Genomic DNA, 26,686 nt, shown 5'->3' with positions numbered 1-26,686 from the left:
AAATTTTTTTTAATATTGATTGTTATAACCCTTTTCATTATGTTTGGGCTTTTTGTGTTTTTAACAGGCGTTAGGCTACTTTCACAGGGCAGAGCAAGGTAACATTTTTCTATTCACATACTAGTATAGTTAAAATTGTGTGAATGCTTTATATATAATAGGAATTTTTAAAACAAAAATATTACTTATTCTAATATACTTCTTTTTGCCCTAGACATTGTTCAAACAATCTTTAGTTTTTATTCAGTAAAGATCACCAGAGTAAGAAGTGGGCTGCTACTGAATTTAGAGCTACAGTTCTGGAATGGTCCTTCATTTGATATGATCCAACTTTCTTGAGAGGAGGCTTTGACATGTTAACTGTCTTAATTCAAGATTATACAGCTGATTAGAAACATTTATTTATTTAAATGTTTAATTTTTTTGAGGTATATATAATGTTATAATTGACATGTAACAGTTTCAGGTGTACAGCATAAGGATTCAGTATTTGCCTATGTTGTAAAATGATTATAGTAAGTCTAGTTAATATCTGTCACATTACAGTTTTTAAAGTTTTTTTTCTAAGATTTACCCTTTCTCTTCAAAAAACATTTAAATGATAAATCTTGTTTTTAAACCAGGCCAGTTTTTGCTTTGTTGCAAATATTGTCGTCTTTTATGAAGAGTTTCATGTCACTCTGGCTTTGGAGAAATGGCCAGTCTAAAACTGACACCAGCCCATCCCAAGTTCATCCTTTTTAATATTAATAGCACAAACTAGAAGAGTAAAGGACATAAGCATATGTTACTAAATACATCAGAAAAACCCATTACAATTCTATTTCTATAAAATTAGAAGAAAGTTAAAGACTGTGTATTAGAGAGGCTACTCATATGGACTTGTTTAGATGCTTTTAGGATAGCAAAGTTTTTTTAAAAAAACCATTTCTTCTAAAAAATTGTGTCTGAATGTTAAACTGTGTCAGTAATATATTCTGATTCGCTGTTATGATAACCCCTCGTGATAGTTTTTATATCATGAATATGAATCTGGGAATAAAGTTCCCTCAAAGGGATTTAGAAGCATAATTGCAAAGTAAAAATAGGGCCTTAGAGAATTAAGGGTTTGGGGTGTTGAGAAAAACATAGTAACTCTAGTCATCCTCCAGGTTTTACCCTATAGTTCCTCCAGGCGGTCTTTCTTTATGGACCATATCCGGTTTAGAAGCTACTCCTAGGCTCTTAGTACCTGTTGCTTCTCCCATCATGGCCCTTATCACTCCATAGTATGAGTATGTGAGTTGTGAGTATTGTTTACATGTCTAAGACTAAATTCAGGGATGATGCGGACTTTGTCATTTTGCTCACAATTTGTTCCTTATTGCTTAGCATAATGCTATCAAATTTGCTGAATGACTGAATTAACAGATGAATGGATGAACCCCAAGGAAACCTTAAGTACACCTACAAAACATCTCATAAATATGTTCAAATTAAAGAAGTAAAACAATTTCGGGTTAAGGAGCAAATGGAGCTAACCATAAATTATATCCAGGGAAAAGTATGCTTTAAATATAGAAGGTCCCAAGTTGATAGGAGGAATCTGTAGAAAGAATTAATGAAGTTAGTGAGACAGTCCCATGCTTTCATAGGCTTTTGTTCAGTTTTCCCTGAGCCAAGAATGGTCTCCACTTTTCTGTTAAAATCTGTTTAGCTGCAAAGGCAGCCCAGATGTAACTTCTTAGTTTCTCTTTGGTTTCTCATAGTACTTTATAATGTGTACACTTATCAAAGCATTCCTTTCATTCATCTGTTACATTTAGTTACGCTTGTTTGTCTCTCCTCTTCATAAATTCCAAAAGAACAGAGTCTTCGTTAAATTTGTACTTAAGTATAACCCATATTCAGTAAATGTTAATCAAATGTATGTATGTGCACTTGACCCTTAAACAGTGAGGGGATAAGGGGTCCCCACCCCCTGCATAGTTGAAAATCTGCATATAACTAACTTTTTGGCTCCCCTAAAAGTTAACTACTTAAATAGTCTACCATTGACTGGAACTTACTGATAAACAGTTGTTTAAAATGTATTTTGTATGTTCCATGTATTATAGACTATATTCCAACAGTACAGTGAGCTAGAGAAAATAAAATGTTAAGAGTAAGAGAAAATATAATTATAGCACTTTACTGTATTTATGGGGAGAAAAAAAACCCCTGCATATATTTGGACCTGCACAAGTTCGAAACTGTGTTATTCAAGGGTCAGCTGCATATATATCATGATTCCATTCACTCATACAGCAACTACGTATTGGGTGCATGTTATGTTCTAGGTACTTAAGATATAGCAGGGCATAAAAGACTTTATTGATAAAAAGAAAACCCCTGTCCTTACAGAGCATACATTTCTATCAGGAACCTCAGTTTCTAATCTATCAAATGGAGTATTTTATAAAATTGTATGAAAATGAGAAATGTAATAGAATGCCACTGAATAAATGGTACTTTACCAATATTTTTTTTGAGATTGGAATAGTTGAACAAAAAAGAATTCTAGTTATTAGCCTAATCTTATATTGACCACACAAATTTATTATTGGAATTTAGACTGAAGAAATTAAGCCTTTAAAAATAAGAGCAATTCTATTTCATCTGAGATAAATTTTTCTTCCTTATGTACAGTGGATCCAAACTTCTACAGCAAAAACTTGCTTCTTTTAGGAAAGACATATTTGAAATTACACAATAAAAAGCTCGCTGCCTTCTGGCTAATGAAAGCCAAGGACTATCCAGCACACACAGAGGAGGATAAACAGGTAAAATATCTTCAATAAATTAAGGCAGGTAGATTTCTACTGAGGCACTATTAAATAAAGGTGAGTTAAGTACTTCTTTAAAAGCATTATTTGTCTAAATGTATATTGTTGAAAACAGTAGTGTTCATTTCAAATTGAACTCATTAACATTTGTTAATTTCCGTACAGCAGTCATTTAGTTACTGTCACCAGAGGTTATGAATTATTTGCTGCCTTATTCCTGTTTGACATACGTGATGGATCAAATAAGATTTCTAAAATAAAAAGGCAAGCCATGTGTACTAATGTGAAAGAATTCTCTAAGAGTCTTACCCAGTCCCTGTTCAGTTTTATTCTGACAATGTGCTGTCCTGGTTTTTGGGAATGCTTAGAGACCACAGCCCACTTTATGAACTTACTAGATTTTGCAGGTTGTTATGTATGCTGTACTGTTTATTTATAACATGTATTTTTCTATTTTAGATACAGACAGAAGCTGCTCAGTTGCTTACAGGTTTCACTGACAAGAATTGAGAATTTTTCAGAGAAGAAAGCACATGAAATATCTAAGAAACATTGCCTTTTCATCAAATTACAAAGATAATACATAAACTCTAACTGTTCTATGGCTGTTTTCTCGGTTCTTTAATATGACCATTTAACAAATTAAGTATACAAAATTTCTAAGTTTCTTCACAGATAACAAAAGAAATAATTACAAAAGATTGGTAGAGACTTCTCCCTGGCTCAGAGGCAGAGATATTGCACATTTAGGACACCAGCAATACAAAGTGGTGTAAGATTTCTAAGGAGGATGGTTCGCATTAGAATGGGAGATCAAGAAAATAAAAAAAGCTTTGTGGAAGAGGTTTCATTGGGGATGTGCATTTGTCAAATTGGACTGATGCAAAGTTTAGATCTTGCAGAGAAGGTGCAGTGAAAATTAGGAGGTTAGGATGTTGAGGGTTCTTGGATGGATCTTGGAACCAACCTACATAAGGAAAAAACTTAAGTCAGGAGAGGACGGAAAATGGAGTGGTTGTTTTTTTTTTCTCAATGTGACATAGTCTCACAAGTGGAGGATTGATTTTGTCACTACACAAAGCCCAGATTCTCTTCCCTAATGTGAAAAGAACACAGAACTCAAGGGTGAAACAGAAATGAAGATGTTTTAAATAGGCAGGACGGTATTACTTGAGGCTGGGATGCCACCACTGCAAAACTGTTTTATAAAAAGGATTATCTTGAATGTCAGATAAATCAACAGTGCATGCATAGTGGGTTTTCCCCAGAGGATTTGGGAATTGTAATGTTAACAGTGAACTGTGCAGATGTGGTCTGTGTTATCATGTATATTTTTGAACAAGAAGGAAAAAGTCCTGGACTCTATATACCCATCCCAATTGCTAATCTTCTGCTATATTTTACTTTATGTGTGTATATTTTTATATATATACGTGTGTGTGTGTGTTTATGTTTCTAAACTGTTGAAATTGTAGACAACATACTTCATCCCTAAATATTTCAGCATGCGTTGTATCAGAATAAGGACATCCTTTTAGCACAACAAAAAGTTAACAGTAGTTTTTTAAAATCATCTATTACCAGCCATATTCATATTTTCTCATATGTCCCAGGAATGTCTTACACTTTTAAAAACCAGGATCCAATCAGTCATACACTGTATATGATTTTCTGCCTTACTTTTTAAAAATCTATAAGAGTTCTCCCACCCTTTTTTTTAATCCCACCAAGTCATTGACTGAAGAGGCCAGTCCAGTTATCTTAGATCATCCCTCATACCAGATTTGCTTACCCCACACTTCGAGAACCACTGTTCCATCTTATTTTCAGCGACTGTTTAATTCTATGTGTATTAGATCTTCTTTGCCTAATTTTTTTTTATCACGTCTCTGATTTTTCTTTTTACCTCTTTCAGTTTCATTTTCTTGGCTCTTTGAATTTGTCTTCCATGTCCCTTATTTTTTGTTTTCTTCCTCAGATACATTTTATCTTCACTTTCGAGATGTCTTTTTCTTCTTTCTTTCCGGATTCCAGTCAGCAGGCATTTCACATTTTCATGTAGTTTGTCCAGTTCTGAGTTTCTGAATTTCTATTTTGATTTTTTTTGGTATCTGTAGTTATTTATTTACATTTAATTCATGTTAGTATATTGTGTTAAAGAATGTTTTTTTCTGGTTTGAGCATCCTCTGAAATTTTCTCCTTTTCAATTTTCTCTATAGAGTGACTTTCAGTATTTTCTGGTGATGTGTGTGTGTTTTGAGTTACCAGCAGTACCAGGTAATCAAATGGGTAGTGAAGTGAAGGGTTTGTTTTTTGGATTTGTTCAAGAGTAATCTCTGTGAAGTGGTTTTTGTGGAATGAGGTATCTTTCAGTAATAAAACCTTTTATGGGAGGGGTCTGTCTTCTGGTATTTTATAGTGCTTTTAAAAAATTTTTTTGCTTTGAAATCATAGATTCATAGGAAGTTGGTGGAAAAAAAGTAGAGAGGTCCCAGAGGTAAACCTATAACTACAGTACAGTATCAAAACCACATAATTGGTATAGCCCATAGATCTTACTCAGATTTTACTTCTAAATGCTCTCACTCATGTGTGTTCTACGTATTTTGTTACATGTAGTTTTTTTTTTTTTTTAAACTGCCACTATAATCAAGATACAGAACTGTTCCACCAAATCATATAAATTCCTAGTGCTGTCCCTTTATGGTCACACCTGTCCACTTTCCCTCCCTGCCACCGTCCCTAATCCTGGCAACCACGAATTTCAAGAATGTTATATAAATGGAATCAGATTGTGTGACCTTTTGAAAATTGGCCTTTTTCATTTAACATAATTCCTTTCAGATCCATCTCAATATAGTCAGTAGTTGATTCCTTTGTACTGTTGATTATATTTCACTGTAGTAGTGTACCCGTTTAACCATTCACTGAAGGTCATTTAGGCGGTTTCCAGTCGTTGACTCCTATGAACATTGGGTACAGGTTATATCAACACTCAGGAGTGCAGTTGCTGGGTCTTAATTTATAGAGCTGTTATCTTCCCTTTTTTCCCCTTTTAAACTAAGGGATAGCTAGCTCCCTTCTCCAAGATTCTGATTGTGTGTACTCTCTTCATTTTGACAACCCAGGAGTCTGATTCACCAGGTCTTACACTGGTTCTTGGCATTTCCTCACAGACCTATTCTGGGAACAAACCCTAGGACCCCATTATTCTCCTTCTTGTGCAGTCCCTATTTAATTGTCTGTGTTCCAAATGTGACCGCTAGTTTGAGATGCTTATTTCCCCACATGCATGTGAACAGAAGTTTGTAGTAGTCTGTCTTTATATTACAGACATGGGCTATGGGCGATTATAATTACCTTGCCTTGTAGATAGGTTTACTTCCTTTGAGGATTGAGAATAAATCTGGATTTGGAAAGTGGCTGCTTTATAAAAAATCTGAAAGCTCTCAGTTAACTTATTAGCAAAATCTTCCCAACGGAGCATTTAATCATAGACTGTGACCTAGCTATGGACTTTGTAAAAATGACTCACTAATCTGTAAAATAAGCATCATTACAACAAAGAAAAAGCAAAACGCAACAACCTTAGAGGAGTTATGAGGATGAAAGAGAATATAAAGGATATACCGTATCAGTATTTTTAAATGCGATTATCAGTATTCTCCTTGGTTGAGATGTGGGAGAGAAAATTTGGAATTTAGGAAATGCCACTTTTTGAGTTGTACATTTTTGCTTCTAAATTATTTGAGGGGTATTTTTTGATCTCATGTGTTCACCATACAACCTATTTTGGACTGTGTGTGCCTGGGCATTATTGTACCCTAAATTTATTGGGAAGAAAAAATAGAAGGAGGGGTGGATTATTTTGGCAAGGGCCATGAAATTATTTTAATGAATGCCCTGTTCTAACCCACTGCACTGTCCTCTGAGAATAGTGAACTGTTTTGTCCTACGACTGAAGAGTATACAGTTGGTAAAAAGGAGCCTCATAAACATAGACGGCTTCTCTGATACGGTCTGGGGTTTTTCCTCAAAACAGTTTACCTTAAGTTTGGCTTTTAAGATCAACAGATTAAGAAAACTGGGGAGTGTTTATAAGACAGCCTTTGTTCTCTCATCTACATATTTAAACGAGAAGATTTTTGACTTCTGCAATATCCACCAGAGTCCAACAAACAGACTCAAAAAGTCTGCAACAGGCTTACTGAGAAGGCTTAATAAGATAGGAACCACAGCTGACCAGCAAGTCAGTCAGGACTTCTTACATTTCAGAAGATGACCTTACAGCAGCAGTCTGTGTAGCAGAGCATTCACACAGCGACAAGAACTATCATCTCCCCGGGTCACAGCTCAGGGACCTCAGAAGGGACATGTAGTTATGGGTTTCCTCTGGGAAATCCAAAGGTATGGCTTATTAAGTATCTGGAGATTTCCCAGTCCAGATGAACTTAATCAGTCACGTGTCATTTTTAACAGAAGCAGTACTGCCTAACGGTATGTTGACACATTACCACCCTATCTAGTTGTAAAGATAGGAGGCAGGTGATTAACTGAAGGCTGTGAGGTTAAAAGGTTTTATTAACTCTTTGAGCTTTAACTGCCACTTGTAGCTGCTTTCCTGGGAAGACAGACAACATATCTGATTGATGAAATAGAAATTATGTTGTGCCTGTTATCCATTCACTGGGCTCTGTTTGGTGGTGGTGAGTGAGTGTCACTGAAATGAAATAATATGAATCTGTCTCTAAGCCTCATTCTTTGCCTGTTTCTTCATTTCAGGCATAGTGAGCCTGTCTAGCCCAGCACAGGACAAGGATGGGAAAAGAGGAGAGAAGGTGAGAGGTAGCCCACATCCTTGGTTTCTCTCATTGCCACCTGAGTATATGAATTAAGACCTAATAAATCCTGCCTATAGGCCTGGTTTTCTATAATTGGGTTTGAAAGGTGGAAGGCCCTGAATCCTCCAAAATAGCCTTCTTCAGAAAGCTGTTTGGTTTCTGTGGGTTCCATGTAGCCTCAACTGGTACACAGTAATTTCTTACCTGAAGTGAGGAGAGGGCCCCAGCCCCCTGAAAGCCTCCTGTTTGTTTTTGGTCAAATGTGCTAAATGGTATTCTCATTCTCACCTCCACTGAATGAATGATGTCCGTCAGTAACTTATGTCATGTCATGGCAGAATTCATTGAGCAGTGATGCTTTCTATGGTATAATTTAAGTAGCCCTTTTGAAGACTGGTCACCCTCTATCAATCACATAATGTCATATACATTAGTATTTGTTTTTAATTCTTTATGCTTCAAGATAGCCCAGGATCAGATTAGGATTTGGGAAAGGAGTCTATTCAACATAGTGGATCACTGCCTTTATTTCATCTTTACTATGAACTTTGAATAGAAGTGCAGAACACAATCTAATATGTAGAAAAATAAAATTTTGGCAAAACAAAAACTGTTTAGGGAAATTAAATTGTATACTAGTATTTTCCATATGTACTTAGCAGTTAAATATGTTACAGATAACATTGTAAGATGTCAGTTCATGGTTATAAAAAACTTTTTAACTTCCTGAAATTTACACTGCATATTGAAGTGATACAAATGGAAATTGAATTTTTTATTAATAAGGAAGCCCAGTTTGCTAAAATAGCAATAATATCATTCACATCAGATTTTAATTTTTTATACATCTTGGTAGTTCAGCAAATGCCCTTGATGATGGAAAATTAAAAAGTTACTAGGACAAAAATAATGTTCTATGTAAAAAGGGGGGTGGGGACCAAAAGATTCTTATTAATATGCTTATATAACTCAGATCATAAAATTTTCATGAATTTAAGAGGAATGAAGATATATGAACACTAATAGAAAATAGTTTTCATTTGAGTGTTCAAATGCTTATACAACTCTTCAGTCCATCTGGTTTTATAAAACCAAAACTCTGAACACAAGAGCAAAAATGTTCACATTACCTTATATGTTCCTAAGTATCAAACTGCATCAATTTATTATGAATTAAATTTAAAGAACATCACAGATTTAAAAACAAAAGCACATAAGTACCTGATTCTTTTTAACTCCACAAATACCTAGCATCCCAAAGTAACATGTAAACAAACCTCTTTGCTGCTTACTGAATTCTTTCCAACCTCTAGAATAAACTAAATGGCATCGGATATAGTGTATGACTTACATGTACATTATTGTTTCATTCATTACTTTGACTGTATTAGGGATGTAGCAAAGAGGGAAATTTTTCAACTACTGTATTTATTTAAAACGAATTGACAGGTTCAAGTGCCTGTCTTCAGAAAAGCCAGCAGCATTTTTCATACTCAAAGTAAGATTTGGCCTAAGCCCTTAATACCTTCCTGAACAGCCATGCAACTAAACACCCTCAAGAGGTGTTACATAAGGGAGAAGATCATGAAGCAATTTGTACTTTCTCTTCTGGATACTAGAAACAAGGTAAAGCAAATCCAGATTATTTTTTGAATGAACGGCTGTCATGTTTAATATACTCGGAGCTCTATAAAACTAGAGCCACTATCATATATGCTTATATAGATATATACTTATTTTTAATAAAGTCTCTTGCTTGCTTCAAATTTAAGGATGATCTTTTTCCTGGTCAGTCACTTCAAGGGAACAATAAATAAAGTAGAAAAGGATGAACTGTTTTGCATATTTCTGTGGAAGAACGGAAAACATTTATACTTTTGAGAGGTTCAGAAAATTCACTGTACAGAATGAACAGCTTATATACACTATCTGTGCAATTTTTCTTGGCTGGGGTATTTAAATGCAAGAGCTCCTCCAAGACAAGAAGCCACATTCATTCTTGTCCAAATCCCTCTGTCTCTTCTATTGCAAAAAGAAGTTTTTCCTTTAGTTGTTCATAACTCTTATATGGTGGTAGATCCAAGCGATTAAAACTGAACAAAAACAAAAACACATGTGTTTTCAATAAAACAAACTCTAAAAAGATTTCTAATACAGTATTTCTTAAAGCACATTTGAAAAACTAAATGGAGAGGAAGATATAAAAATTTTGCCAGAAGTATTCTAACAATTCACTATATTAACATATACAGATTTCTTATGGCAAGGCAAGCTACTGAAATGAAGACTTACTCATAAAAATATTTTAACATTTCCCAGAGAAAACTGGAATTACAAGTTGTTACAAGTCCCCCTAACTTCTCTTGGGTTTTTAAAAGAGTCCATTTCTTTCATTCACTTACCAGTCATTAAGAATCTATTAGATATTTTTCTGGGAGCTAGTGATAGAGTGATGAAAAACTACAGTCCCTATCCTCATGGAACTTACATTCTGGGATGGAGAGTGCCAATAAATACATTGTTTTTTTTGTCTTTTCATTCCTGCCAGACTCAAAGAATTCCCTGTGTTGAGTTCAACTGGATTGGAGTTGGTGGGGTGGGGGGGGTCCAGTCCCCACTCTGTCAGTGAAATAGCTCTACTGTAGTTAAAACCATTCTGTATTTTCTCATAAGGAAAGTTCATTATCGAGGTTACCTTCTACTACCCCATCTGCCTTTGCCCCAACTCCTGTGTAAGAGTCAGGAAACCTGATAAGAGCCTTTTAAGGCAGCCAATTACAATGGTGTTCTTCTCAGACCATTTTATTCCCTTTGTATGAAAAGTTAAATATATTAAATGGTAGCAATTAAGCAGACTGTGTAACTTCTCCCTTCCCCCCCACTTCATGCTTCAAGGTACACTGACAGCAGAAAGGTCAAGAAAGTATCTTTCAGTAGAGTCCTAGACTAAGATCTGTCACTTTCTAATTCTTACATCTTTCACATAAAGCCTTGTCAAATTCTGTCATTCTTTCTACTGAATCTCTAGCCTTCTATCACTGCCAGAGATACTTCCTCAAAAGACATGCCAGTTTTAAAAAACCTGTGCTGTGCTCACTCTGGCAGCACATATACTAAAATTGGAAAATAGAGGTTAGCATGGCCCCAGGATGACACGCAAATCTGTGAAGCATTCCAAAAAAAAAAAAAAAGCTTTGCTGCTTCTAATTCCTATGGACTGAAGGTGTGGGGGAAGGAAGCCTCCCATGCGGTACAGTATACCCCCTATCAACTAGTTTAACGTTCTCCAAGCATTCCATACACTTTGCTGTCTTACGACATGTTCTACAGCTCTCATAATGTGGGATACCTTTTCTCACTAAGAATCCGTCCAAATGCTACAACTTCCTTCCAAGAATTCTCCTTGAACATCTTATATAGACTTAATAATTCTCCTGTCCATAAGTTCTTTTTATTTCTATTTTGGCATTTACTTTACTCTGTATTACGACTGACTGGTTTCTCCCATTAGGTTTTAAAACCCACGAGGGGCAGTCTTCCCTACTCTCCTAACATTGATCCATTTAGTAAATGTTGAGTTGAACTACATAGGAAAGTAGATTACTTGAAAACATCCATAACAGGGTTCTGTTTTAAGACATTAGGCCAAAGGATGGAGACATACTAAAATCTATTCATCTTTTATTGAGTACTTACTATGTGGATATCAGAATACTGTTTTTAAGTTTTGGTTTACCTTTTGTTTTCATTCCAGCTTTGAGTCAAATTTGCTACTTCTTTCTGTCTATAAAAAGGGAAGACACTAATACCTTTCCAAAGGACTAAGGGAATAGTACCCCATTGGCTTGCTATACCACTGTATATAGTCTAAGGAACCCCTGCTCTCAAAGTCGCTACCTCATTGAGCAAAGCTTTGGAGATTACAGAACTCCATCTGAGAATTATCAAGACTACTTTCACCATAGACTGTAGCACTGCTTACCTTAGTCACTAAAAACTCGAGCGTCTCTGGGTCATCAACTGTATTCCACTGATCGAAGTAAATCCCCACCTCTTCCCTGTCCTCCACCTCAGATAGTCCATTCTTCCAAATTTCTATTTTATGATTCGCAGTTTTCTACAGTCTGAATAATTCCTCTCTTGCCTTAACTAAAAATCCAGCTAGTCTGAAACATACCATTTCCCCTGCGGCCAATCAACAAAACTTCTCTGAGGCACACGCAATCTAGCTATGCAACCTTCTTTCTGAACATTTTGCTATCCTCTGTTGACTTCTTGGTCACACTCCTTTCATTCACTGAGAGCTTTGGCACCTGCTTCCTGTCCTCGTCTCATTCACTTGGATGACATGCAACAGCCACACATTCTCATCTCCAGTGACCTGTTCCTTTACCCCAGTTACTGACTTCAAGATAACACCTTGAACCTTGTCATTACCAATAAAGGAAATTTCTAATTAAAAAACTATTCTGCTTTCCAGCTTCCTTCCATTAAAATGGCAACCTATTAGCCCATTACTTTCTTGCCATCCTAGCCTGTCCTCAGACTTTTCCTATCCTTACTTTGTACTTAATCCACAGCCACCCTTACAACCACTACCTTGCAAATCTTTTAAATCCCTGTCTCTCCCTCTTTTGAATTTACTAGTCAAAATTCAAACACCGGATGAATTCAGCCTTTTCGTTTTTCATTCCTCGGACCTTAATAGCTGAAAATTACTGGAGGAGAGAATCCTACAACTAGACAGACTGGTGTCACTTTATAAACAACTAGACAGACTGGTGTCACTTTATAAAGATCCAAGTAGGCAATCCAATTTTGTGCAGCATTCTTAGCCATAGTTTGCTAGTAAATACTTGTCTACTCTGACAGTTCTTTCTTCTCAAAAGTTTTTACTTTCTTCATTCTTAGCCAAGTGACCTCCCTCACCTTATACTTTGAGAAAACAGAAACCAACTGGTAACTCTATAGTTTAAATCCAACTCTTCTTCCTCTGCTTTTACAACAAAGGAAGTGTTCCTGTTTTTATCAAGGGCCAATTCCTTAGCTTGTACTCAGCATCCCAATTCTTTCCATCTTTCTCAAAGAACTGTCTGCTTTGGTTATGAACCTCTCCCCTGCCTCAACAGTCTCTCTTGTTGGATTTACCAATTTATTCTAGACTGGTGTTCTCAATTTTTTTTTGGTAATGATCCCTTTTCACACTTTATGTGTGCATTTATTTTGTTGCACTATATGAAGTGTATGAAAATTTGTCCCCACAAAGATATGTAGTTAGAAAACAGATGTACTCTAGTCATTTTTTTCAGGTAACTGTGGCTATTATTCTTAGATATTGTATTAAGCTTAACAAGGTAACACATAATACGAGTTCTGAAATCATATCAAAGAACTTTTTCTACCTTCTTACATAAAACCCAATGGTTTATCTTGTACTCTGAATGGATTTTTTACCCATGCATGATTTTGTAACATCATACACTGGTCATTTGGAAATAAGGGTTCACCGAGTTATAAAGTATTTCCAAATGCTGACACAATTATGTAATAGAAAAAAAATCACATTGGTTAAATACCACCAATCTCATCAGAAAAGTTCTGGGAAGCTTTCAAGCTCACGGTGGTTGGTATATACATTTTCCCAAATTTTAATTTTTACCCGGAATCTCATCTTTCATCATTGCTAACAAATGCTGTCAGTTGTTTCCCCTGAAGTGATAAACTTACTTCATTACTTTTCAAGAAAATGTCTGCCAAGTAAACAGTTTGTCTGTCAGTCATGCTTTCAAGTAAAAAAAGCGTTCCATTAAAAAAGCAAGCTGCTTCAGCTTTTAACTCAACTGCCAAAGAGCTTTCCCCTCCAGACAACCACAATTCTCTGGTGTATAGAAGTGCTTTATGCAGGCTTCCCATTTTGTCTTACAGGGTACTGAAAAGATACATACTCAAGCACCAAGATTTAGTATTTTTTTTACTGCTTCATAAAGAACAATCTTGAAAGAAAATGGCTTGCCCCCCCCCCTTTTTGCTTTAAACTGCAGGTGTGCGATGCTGAAGAATGGAGACGGCATTCTGGTGCCACTGCCTTGATTTTTGCTGAGGCACCAGCATTTTTACCCACCGTTGCTTTTGCACCATAAGTGCAAGTGTCAAAACAAAAAAAAAAGGCAAATAACTGCTTAGTATGAAAATAGTTATGACTTCCTGAAAGAACCATGTACCTCCCAAGCTATCACCATCTTTTGCCTGGATGACTCTAACAGTTCTGTTAACTAATCTCCCTGCCTTCAGTCTTGAATTGAATTCCTCCTTCCTCTGTTGCCACAGTGAATTTTCCTGAATCTCATTAGTTGCTATTTAAGACTCCTCAAAGGCTTCTAATTGCCCTTAGAGTGAAATTTAAGTTCCTCACAATAGCCTACAAGGCTCTACATAATTTAACCCCTGCCTACTCTTCCAAATTCTTTTTATCCCTGTCTCCCCTCATTGACTAAGTACCAGTCACACCAGTCATCTTTCATTTCCTCGAAAAACAATTTCTTACTTCTAGGTCTTTGGAATGCACCTTTCCTGTTCCTTCCTGCAGCATGCTATTTATCAAACTCAAACATTATCCCTTCTGAGAAATCTCCCTGACCACACGATCTAGGAGGATCCCTCTAGTTCTTTTTTACAGCACCCTATTTCCTTTGAAGGACCTTCTTAGTATTCAAATAGTTGACTTGTCATTTGTGTTCCCTTCCCCCAATGGAGTGCAAACTTCATAAAAGGCAGGGAGCACTTCAATTCTATTTTATACATAGTGGTTATTCTAAATAATTGTTTAATCAATGGATACATTTCTTAGTATAGTAACCAAGTAGAAATCATTCCAAAGTTACAGAGTGCTATACTAGTCTGTTCTAAAAACTGAAATTCTAGCTACTTTAATGGATAGAACTTATACTGGGTCTTACATATTAAAAAAAAAAAAAAAAATCTCTGGCCTTCACCTTCCTATTTAGGAATCCTTACCACTTACACTTACCACGTGTGGCTTCTTGGTAACCAGGTGTCTTTGCCAACTTTTTCAATGCAAAATTTTTGAGGCCCATTACTTCCTAAACCAGGAAAAAAAGACAAAATTTATCTGGTTCTTTAAACATTTTGGTTTTGACAACGAGTTATATAACAGAACATGTCACGTAGTCGTATGACTAATACAGAATACAGTGTAAACCGCTTCTCCCTAGAGAAGCTTCTTACTGCTGCAGAAATCCAGCAATAGAATTAAATCAGTGGAAACAGAAGTAGCTCTAAAGAATTTTGCTCCCTTCACAATCACCCTAAGGAGCAAAGCAATGGCCAGACTATGTAAGCAGCTTCCATTTTTGTCTTACAAATGTACTTGATATTAACCATTAATTAGTCTTCTGGTAGATACCCTATAGAGAGCACAGAAGAATAATCCCTAGATTAAAGTCTATTTTGTGTCTAAAGGCCATTATTATCACAAACTTATCTACAGAGAAACTGCAGTAAAACTGCATTTACCCATGAGCTCAGCAAATCCTCCTAGAGGTAAACGGCAGGTTCCAGTGACAAACTGTAATAGTCGCATCCTTACTTCATTGTCTGTCTCCTTCACAAACTGTGTGACAAAATCAAATTTACTTTAATATAAATACTAAATTATCTCTAGTACTTAAAATAGTAGACACTTAAATTATTCTTAAATTTCTTCAAGAATTTATTAAGGTTAGGCATATATTAATTACACTATGAATCTTCAGTTAATCCTCACAAGTGTACCACTGGTTGGCCACTACTACTATTACATCCATCATGATGGAGAGGAAAATTGGAGGCTTCAAAAGGTCATACCACTAAAAGGTAACAGATGTTGATCAGCTACAATATTATAGCTATCACCTATATAGGGCTCCTGCCAAGCTCTGTGCCATATGCCTTTTGTGTGTTTAGCATGTACAATACTTGGAGATACGATACTATCATGAGCATCCCTACTGTATATATAAGCAAACAGGCCTACAGAGATAAAACTTTGTCTTTCTCAAACTGCTAATAAGTGGCAGAACATTTGAACTCAGGTTTTGTTGAGTTCTAACACAGTTGTCCTGACTTGAGTCAACTACCCTTCTCTCCTATAAGCTTCCAAAAACAAATGAACACTTTCCAATCACCATTCCCAATATCCTGCGGCATTTTCTCCCACTAAATACTGTTTTCTCAACTCTTTGGATTATTTGTACTTGAAAACTTAAACTATGCATTTTGTTAAAATACCTGGTACATTTACTATCTTTTCAAAGAGGGACATCAATGTGTAATATGTGTAATGTGGTAGAATAAAGATTTGAATTGGTCTGGGTATCTTGTAATAGAAGGCAAGTGAACTTACGGAGCGGTCTGAGAGTAGAAGTATATCTTAAGAATAAAATTTATAAAAAGTAAACAAAAATATACTTTTAAGCATGAGACAAAAAGTGCTAATCATGCTCAAAAACATTTCTGTATAGAACTGTGCTGAGGTACACGTTTCATCAAGACACAAGAAACAGCTTATTACGTCTGGCATAACCAACCCTTTTCCTAAAAGAGACCCAATCTGGAAAACACAACTATTCACTTGGGTTTACGTGACTCTAAGCTCAAGCTCCTCAGGTGCACAGATACAGATGTCCAAAGGGGAAGTCAGGGAACATGAAGGAATGAAGAAGCTAGTAAAGATTCGAGAAAGGAAGATTGCAGACACCTGCATACATTCTGTATGTGATGCAATTCAGTTATTTTAGGCCTGAAAATGGATTTATTCTTACTTTTTAATTTTTTATTATTTTTTGTAAGCTCTATGCCTAACATCGGGCTTGAACTCATGACCCTGAGATGAAGAGTCACATGCTCTACCGACTGAGCCAGCCAGTCATTCCTTGTTCATTTTTTGTAACAGGTAATAGATACACCCAGCACACAGTATAGAATTCAAAGGTAGTAAAAGGTACCACATCAAGAGCAGCTTTCACACCTCATGGCCAATTTTTTCCTCTACCTTTTCAGAGATGGTATATTCATATACAGTTGACCCTTGAACAACACGGGTTAGAGGAGCTGACCCCGTGTGCGGTTGGAATCTCAGGAAAATCCACATACAACTTTTGGCTCCCCAAAATTTAACTAATGGCCTACTGTTTACTGATAACATAAACAACATATATTTTGTATACATAGTATATACTATATTCTTACTAAGAAAAGCTAGAGAAAAAGTTACTAGGAAAATCATAAGGAAAATACATTTACAATACAGTGCTGCAAAAAAATCAACGTAAGTAGACTGGCACAGTTCAAACCCTTGTTCAAGGGCCAGCTGTATCAGTATACACTTTGAATATATAGAATATAAATTGTCCTTTTAACCAAAAGCATATTATACACACCTTTTTCCCCTTTAAAATTGTATTAAAACATCTCATTCTCCAGTATTTTTGTTAATTTGCATTAAAAAAAGTAAAAGAATGATTACAAGGTACAGAATTACAAAACAGGTATATTATAATTTATTTACTCAGTTCCCTCCCAAAATAGACATTTAGGTATTTCAAGTCTCTATCAGTGTAACAATAATGGTGCAATAAATATTCTAGCTAGTAGATGCCATTTTGCATATGTTGAAGTATATCTAGAAGATAAACTTGCCTTAGTGTCTACATTTCTTTAAAGTATTAATAAATAAATGACACATATCCTTATGAAAAGATTCTACTTCTAGAAAGTCTTTCTCTAGTAATAAACAAAATCCCAGGCTTAGTTTTCACTTGAAAATGAAAGTTCAGCATACGTAAACCAGTAGTCCGTCACTGAATTGCTCAAATAAGTCTCAGTTAGTGGATTTTTGTGAAGAAAATCCCCCTGGCCTAGAGATTTTAAATTCTCAAACACACAAAATGCAAAATCTAATAAATTGTGCTTCAAGCTTCAAGATGAGCATGCAGGACTTGGATGAGACCACCCTATTATAGTTTAAGCTAAAACACCAACAAAAGAAAGAAAGGGAGTAAGGGAGAAAAAGAAAAAAGAAAAGGAATTCATTCTTGGGCATTATCCTCTAGATTATTCTAATTCCCTAGCATATTATTGTCTTCAGAGGAATTAAGTATCTGCACTGACTTGCACATTAAAAAAACATACTACTGGGACGCGTGGGTGGCTCAGAAGGTTAAGAGTCCAACTCTTGATCTCAGCTCAGGTCCCGATCTCAGGGTCGTGAGTTTAAGCCCCACAGTGGGCTCCACGCCGGGCGTGGAGGCTACTTAAACAAAAAACAAAGAAAACATACTTCTTCATTTACTTCTAGAATTAAGTAGAATTTATAGAATACTTTGATACTACTAGAAAAAACATGTTAAACCTACAGGTATTACAATTAAACTACTACTTAAAGAAGATTCTGTCATTCATTCTCCCATTTAGGAAAACAATCAAAATAAGCAACGGAAACTCCTTTAACAAATGTTCGCATATTCAACTTCTGATTTATAATTCAGAGACTAAAAACCATGTCCAAAGGCAGTTTGAATTTTAAAAATGAACTTTTTTAAACCACTGTCTCATGAGAAAACATTTTCTTTGAACCCTTTGTTTCAAGAAGATAAAAGCAACTACCTGCCAAAACCAAATGATTTGCTTGCTGTTTCTTGTATAATGTCGATACACAGTATTTCTCTGCCAGTCTGCCAAGTCAACCTCCTGCATGCCACACAACATAACCTGGGAAATGAGCACAGTAGCAGGTCACGGTACAGACTTAGTGAGGAGAATAACTACATGACTCAAATTTGCTAATGAATACCTATGCACATGCCCAATTATGTGCACAGCTAGGTGCATGACAACTAATGATCACAGTAAGCAGATCCAACAAAATTTGTAGCAATTTAGAATAAGGATTCTTTGGTACTTTATCTTTTCCATGTTTACTGAACTTAAACTGAAAGCTTTTAGAGTTACCATTCTTCAAGAAAAACATCAGCTATGCTAAAAAAAATCTCTTCTAAAAATATATCCCAAATTAGGTGTCCAAATTATTAGTTTCAAACAAAATTTCTGGTTCTTTTTAATCTACACTATCTTCTCTATTTAAAGTCAAAAATATACTAATTCCTGTTATTAATTTTTCCAGGCTTTGGGAATAAGATATTCTATGTGAAATTTTCAAATAAGCCCAGTTGTATTACATATGGGATGAAAGCTATTTTTGGTATAATGAGATAGTCTAATACTTATTTCCTTTCTCAATTAATTTTGAGCTACACTTTATATGCAATAACATGCAGGTGCTCTAAGTATAGAGTTAGATGAGTTTTGATAGATATATACACCTGTGTAACCACCACCACAATAAAGATGTAAGATGTAGAATATTCCCATTAGGTGCCTTTCTGCAGTCAAAAATACCATCTTTGTCTTTGGCTCTACATGATTAATGACATCATCACACATTAAATTTTTGAGAATGTCATTCATATGTATGGTACACTATCAACAATCTTTTCTGTTGTCTCCACCCTCTGCCTCCCTCCATCAACACAATGTTTATGAGACCCACCCACATTGTTGTGGGTGCCATGTTTCTTTCATATTGCTGAGTGGTATTTCATTATATGACTCTACAATAATTTACCTATCCATTTACTTCTTAATGGTCATTTAGAGGTTACTTCAAATTTCTGGCTTTGATGAATAAAGCTGTAATGAACATTTATGGAAAAATCTTTGTATGAAGATCATGTATTTTATTTCACTTGAGTAAATACCTAATTGTGGAACTGCTAGGGCGTAAGAGGCTGATACATATGTTTAACATTATAAGACACTTTCAACATTATCCCAGAGTGGTATTTCACTTAGTTTTAATTCTCATTTCCCCAATAATGAATATGTTTCATGTGCTTACTTGCCATCATAGCTTCCTTTGTGAAATGAGTCTTTGCCCATTCTAGAAAATTTCTGTTTTTTTACTGAGTTGTAAGAGTTTATATATATATATATATATAAAAAATGTGTGGCTAATTGTTTTGTGTTCTTCCAAGAACTTCTGCCCATACTAAGATTTTTCTCCTGTTTTCTTTTTCAGCTTTCATATTTACATTTATGTTTTAAGTTAATCTTTCTTCATGGGCTAAAGTAGGGGTCAAGGTTAATTTTTTAACATAGGGACATCTAGTTGATCCAGCATCATTTGTTTAAAAGATTTTCTCTTTCCCCATTGAAAAATATTAGCACTACTGTTGAAAATCATAGACCCACATATGGTAATATATAGATGGGTCTATTTCTGGACTCTCTTAGTGTTCCACTGATCTGTTTGTGTATCCTTTCAAAAATACCACACTATCTCAATTACTATGGCTTAATAATAATTTTTGAAATCATATTGTAAAGAACAACCTCCAAGTTTGTCCTTTTTCCAAATTAATTGTGGGACACCTGGGCGGCTCAGGTTAAGCGTCTGCCTTCGGCTCAGGTCATGATCCCAGGGTTCTGGGATTGAGTCCTGCATTGGGCTTCTTGCTCAGTGGGGAGCCTGCTTCCCTCTTTGCCTACTGCTCCCGCTACTTATGCCCCCTCTCTCTCTGACAAATAAATAATAATTAAAAAGAAATGTTTCAGCTTATCTAGCACCTTTGCATTTCCTTGTAATTTTTAGATTTTAGTTGTCGATTTCTTTTTTTTTTTTTTTTTTTAAGATTTTATTTATTTGACAGAGATAGAGACAGCCAGCGAGAGAGGGAACACAAGCAGGGGGAGTGGGAGAGGAAGAAGCAGGCTCCCAGCAGAGGAGCCTGATGTGGGGCTCGATCCCGTAACGCCGGGATCACGCCCTGAGCTGAAGGCAGACGCTTAACCGCTGTGCCACCCAGGCGCCCCGAGTTGTCGATTTCTACAAAAAATTCTTCCAGGATGCAGATTGGGATTGCATTGAATATACAGATCAATTTAGAGAGAAATGACATTTTTAATATTGAGTCTTCTAATACACATGATGTATTTCTTCATTTATTAAAGTCATCTTTAATTTTTCTGAGCAATGTTTTGTGTTTTTAGGTACAGAGCTCTTGCAAGCTCTTGGTTAAATTTGTTTATTTTTTGGATGCTTTAGTACATAAAACTTTAAGATTTCAATTTCCAATTGTTGCTGGTACAAAGAAGATATACACTTGATTTTTAAATTACTGGCCTTCTATTCTGTGCTCTTGCTAAATTCACTGTTATTTCTAGTAGTTTTTTTTGGGGGGGTTCCCTTAGGATTTTCTGGGTTGACAATCATGTTATCATCTATGAATAAAGGCCATTTTTTACTCCTTTCCAGTCTTTATAATGAAGTTTTTATTTTTCCTTTTGCCTCGCTGCACTGGCTAGGCCATCTGGTACAATGGGGAATATAAAGGATGAGAGTAGACACCCTTGCAGTCTTCCCAACTTCAATATGAAGTATTCATGGTATCACCAATCAGAATGATGTCAGGGTGTATATTTTTTTGTTGATGCCCTTTAACAAACTGAGAAAGTTGCCCTCTATTCCTAATGTGATGAAAGTTTTTACAAGGAATGATTGTTACATCATCTTAAACAGATTTTAACTTCTAAAGGGCCATGACTATGTATAAGCATTATTTCGAATAACAGTATGCATGGCCATTACTGTGGTATTATTCATGGTTAAGAGAGATGATGAATGGAAGTAAAAGAACAACAGACTAGGAATTACAATCAACAAAAAGCCAAACAAAAAAGATCTATATTTTCTTACAGCTCCGTACTATGAGCTAAAGGCAAATCAGTAACCAATAAGGGCTTTAGTCTCCTTATGTGTAAAAGGAAATCATCATATGGCCCCACTATTTTACAGGGCTATGGGTGAGACAACTATAAACTCTACCAAGGGCTATATAAAAGTATGTGCCTATTCATATCCTTTTACATCTACTGTCTTAGTTTCATCTGTGCTCTAATGTTGGGCTCTGGCCATAACATCCCTCTTTCACTAAGTGAGCCTCTAAAATAGGAGCTTTTAATAGGGGGCATAGAATATTTTAGGTGTATGCATTTTGAAGACACAAAATTATTTAATTTTCTTCAGATTCTTAATGAAGTCTGGGATTTTAAAAAAAGATTAATAGCACTCTGAAAAATATCTTCCATTCTATTCTTCTGATGTGTTTCTGCTAATCTGCAGTCAAGCTCTTAAAAGAAAGAGACATTAACCGGATTTTATAGAGTCTACATTATCATCCAGCCTGAGAGTCCTGATTTTCATATACTTGTCAGTTTCCAGAAGGCTAATTTCTATATAGGAATATTACTGTATACAATTTATAATGCTAATTTTTCACAGGCACATTTGATTATAGAACAAACCAAGTTTCTTTTTTCTTTTTTTTTTCTTTTTCTTTTTTAAAGATTTTATTTATTTATTGGACAGAGAGAGACACAGCGAGAGAGAGAGAACACCGCAGGGGGGGTGGGAGAGGGAGAACAGGCTTCCCGCTGAGCAGGTAACCCCATGCGGGGCTTGATCCCAGGACCCTGAGATCATGACCTGAACCGAAGGCAGACGCTTAACGACTGAGCCACCCAGGTTCCGGCAAACCAAGTTTCTTAGAGAACTGAAGATAGCTAAAGTTAAGATACTGCCTCCAAAGGAGGCAGAGAATACCAAGGAATATCCTAACAGCCCTGCCTATGTTTTAATCTATATGGGGAAAGAAGACTTCAAGAATTCACCATAACTAATCATTAGAGAAATACGAAATCAAAACCACAATGGGATATCAACTTATACCCATTAGGGTTGGCTACTGTAACAAAGCAGAAAATAACAAGTGTGGGCAAAGATGTGGAGAAACTGGAATTCTTGCACACTTTTGGTGGGAATGCAATATATGGTATAGCCACTGCAGAAAATAGTGGTAGTCCCTCAATTAAATATAGAATTACTTTATGATCCAGCAATACCACTCCTGGGTATATATCCAACATAACTGAGAATGGTGTCTCTAAAAGGTAACTATATATCCATGTTCACAGCAGTATTATTCACAATAACCAAAAGGTAGAAGCAAACCAAATATCCAGTGACTGATGAATGAATAAAGAAAATGTGGTATATACGTACAATGGAATATTATTTAGCCCTAAAAAGGAAAGAAATTCTTACACATGCTACAATATGGATAAACTATGAGGACATTATGTTAAGTGAAATGAGCCAGTCACAGTAAGACAAATACTGCATGAGGTCACTTATAGGAGATATCAAGAATAGTCACACTCATAGTAAGTAGAACGGTGGGGTCAGGGAAGGGGAAATGGGGAGTTGTTTAATGGATACAGAGTTTCAGTTTTGCAAAATGAAAATCCTCAAAATTGGCTGCACAGTGTGAGTATACTTAATGTTACTGAACTGTACACTTAGAAATGTTCAAAATGGTAAATTTTGTTATGTGTATTTTACTCTCTCCCATCCCCCTAAAAAGGATTTCTGATATACTTCTAACACATCTAAATATAGTTAAGACCACTAAGAACTCCTGACCTAAAAAACTGATCTTTCGGGGAAACCCACCATCAAACCAGGATTTCATTAAGTTCCCCAGCTTATTAGTAAGGAAGGTTACACTCTCTCTCCAGAACCCTTAACAGTGGGCATTGATGAATGATTTTGTGCCCATGACATCATCATGGTTCAGAGAACTTAAGACCATCACCCCTGCTAGGATTTCAATACCCCCTGAACACTGGCATGAATAAGAGGTTTCAAGATTGTGCCACATCATTTAAAAATATGTGGACATCCTCCTATAGAAGCACAAAAATAGTTCATTCTCCCAATAACATTTCCTAAATGGCATAATAAAAGAGCCTCACCTCCAATTCTTTCTCATCAAAGTACTGTAGCCATTGAAGAGGGACGACTTCATTGAAACCATCAAGGAAAGCTTTGGTCTGTTCCTGCACTCCTCGAGAAAAACGCCACTCTGTCATTAAACTGAAAATAAAGACGGTATTTAAAAATAATTTGTTACGTGAGGTGAAAGCTCAGAAACACAAAGCACTTCTGAAATTCTTTCTCTTTTTCCAAATATGCTATATGTATGTAACATATATATGTTGATGCTGTGTATGTAAGTAGTTTAAGAGTTAAAACATGGTTCCCCATGAGGAAATCAGTTCCAGCACATCAACAGCTAAAAAGGATGGTTTTCAAAATAGGAAGTTTTTTATTTGTCAGTAGAACAGCCGATTCGGAGCACTTACTTCCTGTGCATGTGTAAACAAATAATTCCAAATATTGTGTGCTGACACAGTAAGGGAAAGGCTACGATCATTCAACAGGTTCTCCTAGCAAACCATTTGCCAAAGAAGACTTGAGATGGCTTAAAGCTGGAGAACTGGTTCTTTACATGCTTATTAGAACACGAAGATTTCCTAACAGAATAGAAAAAATGTAAGATGAAAATAAAACATTCAGAGGAGACATATAAAACAGATGTAGAGGAGGGAAGTGTAATAAAGACGGAAGGATGAGCATCTCTATGGCAACGCAGAATCTCCACCAAGGGCCTCTCACTGATAGTAGGTGGGTCCGGAGGTTCCTGCAAGGAACAGTACAGACTACTACTGATAAGAAGCCACTGATACCACCAGAAAAAAGCAAAGTCAATTTACCCACATTCCTCCCCTTCCGGGGTCCCAGAGAAAGCTGGTCTTCTCTGCTGAGGCAAACTTTTCATCCTTGCTGCCTCCACAACTGTTCATCAATTACTCGCCCTCTTTTGCCCATGCCCTCACCTCTACCTTCCCACCCTCTTCCCATTTGCCCACATGGGTGCTCAGACTATTGCTTTCCGAAACCCTTCCTTCAACCCAGTGTTTCTTTTTAATTATTCTCTCTCCTCTCTTTACCACCACTCCTACTAAAAGAGTACTCTATACTTCACTGTCTCACCTCCTGTTCACCCAAATTTTAAACCACTGTAATGGTCTGGGATTTTCAACATCTCTCCCAGGGGGGAAAACAAAACAACTTTCTTCACAAATGTCACCAAAGAACTCTAAATTGCCAAGCGCCGTGCCCTCTTCAAAATTACTCCTGTTGCATGAACTTCCTGAACACTGGGCGTCAGCATTCCCAAGCCTCACATCGTTCTTCCCTGGTCAATATCACCATTCCCGATCTGATCTAACTTTGGCTACTCCTTTGTTTCCTTCATTGGTTTCAGTGTTCCAGAAATGTTGGTATCACTGAGATCTCTGCCTTCTTTTCTTTTCTCGCTATTTATTACTTAAACATGATATCATCAATTACCTAAGTTTTAACTATCATAGAAAAGCCAGTAATTCTTAAATTCCCAGATCCTGCTCTCCTCCTAAGATATTAAGATATAAATTCTTCCCTCCTTGGATATCCTGCTAACACATGGAACTATTAACCAATCCAGAAACCTCAAATACTTTATTTGCTAGTATTTTCCCCACCATGTGTAATTGGTCACCAAATCTGAACTATTCTATTCCTGTAATATCCTGAAAAATCCATCTCTACTGTGTCCTGTTTCAGGCCATAGATACTGAATTACTAGGAGAATGAAAGAGCCTCTTAACTATGCTCTGATCTCTAACTACTTCCTTCCATCCATCTCTTCCAGTTTGTCCTCCATAAAGATGCCAGAAACAATTCTAATCATCTCATCTTGGTTGTGGTTAGTTTTTGATCACTTTTATATGAGAGCAAAAATCCAGGTTTCTTAGACTTAAGAGTTTCCTTAGACTAATGCACAATTTTGCTACCACTCGAGGTTCCTAGCTAGCCACTATTTCTCACCATGATACACTATTCCCACAGTGCTGCGGTTGTAGATTCTCAGGATAAATTAATCCCCTCAATACCTCAATTCCTCTGCTCCTGCTATTTCCTTCCCCCCAAAAGCTCTCCATCTATCAGGCAAGCTCCCATTCATCTTTTCAGACCTAGGAAGAACTTTTTTCCTCAGTCCTCCCAGCAGAATCAATGGCTTCCTTCCCACTTTGGATTCTGACAGCATTTGATTCACCTTTCTACCATTCATTTACTCATAGATTCACTGAGGTCCTATGCTGTACACTAAAAACAAAATATCACAACTAAAAAGTTATGCTTAAGGAAGTTTTGTGTTGCCTTTGTTTGTAGTGGCCCAAACCGGACACAACCTGAATGACACCTATAAGCAAAAATGACTGACGAATTACAGAATGGATATACCATAATTTATTTAGCTATTAGAAAATTTGTTAGATCTATCTTTACTGACATGGAGGATGGAAAAAGGAAGCTAGAGAGTAACATGATATGATCCCATTTTTGAAACAAGTATCAAGAACAACATAAAAATTTGAGACAAAGGTGAGAATCCAAGCATAAAAGAGCATGAAAATGGTAGTAACATGAATAGAGATAGGTCAAGTGAGGCAACAGGGAAAAAAAAAAAAAAAGAGAAATTTCATTTTGACATGTTAAATACAAGTGATTCAGTAGCTGAGGTGTGGGCAAACTATGGCCCACGGGCCCAGTCCAGCTTGTTTTGTATACAGCATGTGAACTAAGAATAGTCTTTACTTTTTAAAAATAATGGCAGAGAAAATAAAGAATAGGTCATGATTTGAAAATTATATGAAATCAAATTTCAGAGTCCATAGTAGTTTTACTGGAACACAGCTACACATAACTGTTCATATCCTGTCCATGTGCTTTTGTGCTGTAACAGCAGAGTGGAATAGTTCCAAGAGAGATTGTAGGTGGCTCACATGCCTAAAATATTTACTCTCTGGTTCTGTCCTGGAAAAATACGGATTTACCTTGCTGGCAAATGGAAATTCTATCTAAAGTTCAGATATTACTAACAGAAAACTGAAGCCGCGGTAACAGGCTATTTAGAAAAGCACACTAAATAAAGAACTGGGAAGAACATGCACGTTTAAGAAATGGAGATTTAGATAACCAT

General features: G+C 36.2%; 2 protein-coding genes across 5 annotated transcripts in view; one reads left to right on the top strand and one right to left on the bottom strand.

The window, feature by feature from the left end:
• The window catches only part of RMDN1 (regulator of microtubule dynamics 1), a 46,428-nt gene extending 43,025 nt beyond the window's left edge, over positions 1–3,403 (top strand). For 2 of the 3 annotated variants that reach the window (XM_008689113.2, XM_008689115.2), the window contains exons 8-10: positions 68–98; positions 2,668–2,801; positions 3,264–3,403. In XM_008689113.2, the coding sequence (XP_008687335.1) occupies positions 68–98; positions 2,668–2,801; positions 3,264–3,314 (216 nt within the window). In that variant the 3' untranslated portion in view covers positions 3,315–3,403. The remainder of the gene's footprint in view (positions 1–67; positions 99–2,667; positions 2,802–3,263) is intronic. The other variant, XM_008689114.2, reaches the window with a different exon arrangement.
• A 4,752-nt stretch (positions 3,404–8,155) lies between these two features.
• Positions 8,156–26,686, bottom strand: part of WWP1 (WW domain containing E3 ubiquitin protein ligase 1) — a 113,510-nt gene continuing 94,979 nt past the window's right edge. For both annotated transcript variants that reach the window (XM_040625785.1, XM_040625786.1), the window contains exons 21-25: positions 23,574–23,694; positions 18,309–18,413; positions 15,180–15,276; positions 14,674–14,746; positions 8,156–9,739 (exon numbers count right to left, since the gene is read on the bottom strand). In XM_040625785.1, the coding sequence (XP_040481719.1) occupies positions 9,640–9,739; positions 14,674–14,746; positions 15,180–15,276; positions 18,309–18,413; positions 23,574–23,694 (496 nt within the window). In that variant the 3' untranslated portion in view covers positions 8,156–9,639. The remainder of the gene's footprint in view (positions 9,740–14,673; positions 14,747–15,179; positions 15,277–18,308; positions 18,414–23,573; positions 23,695–26,686) is intronic.

The sequence above is a fragment of the Ursus maritimus genome, unplaced genomic scaffold (assembly GCF_017311325.1).
Source record: "Ursus maritimus isolate PB19 unplaced genomic scaffold, ASM1731132v1 scaffold_9, whole genome shotgun sequence".
Taxonomy (NCBI): domain Eukaryota; kingdom Metazoa; phylum Chordata; class Mammalia; order Carnivora; family Ursidae; genus Ursus; species Ursus maritimus.
This window is presented reverse-complemented; position numbering and strand designations above follow the sequence as displayed.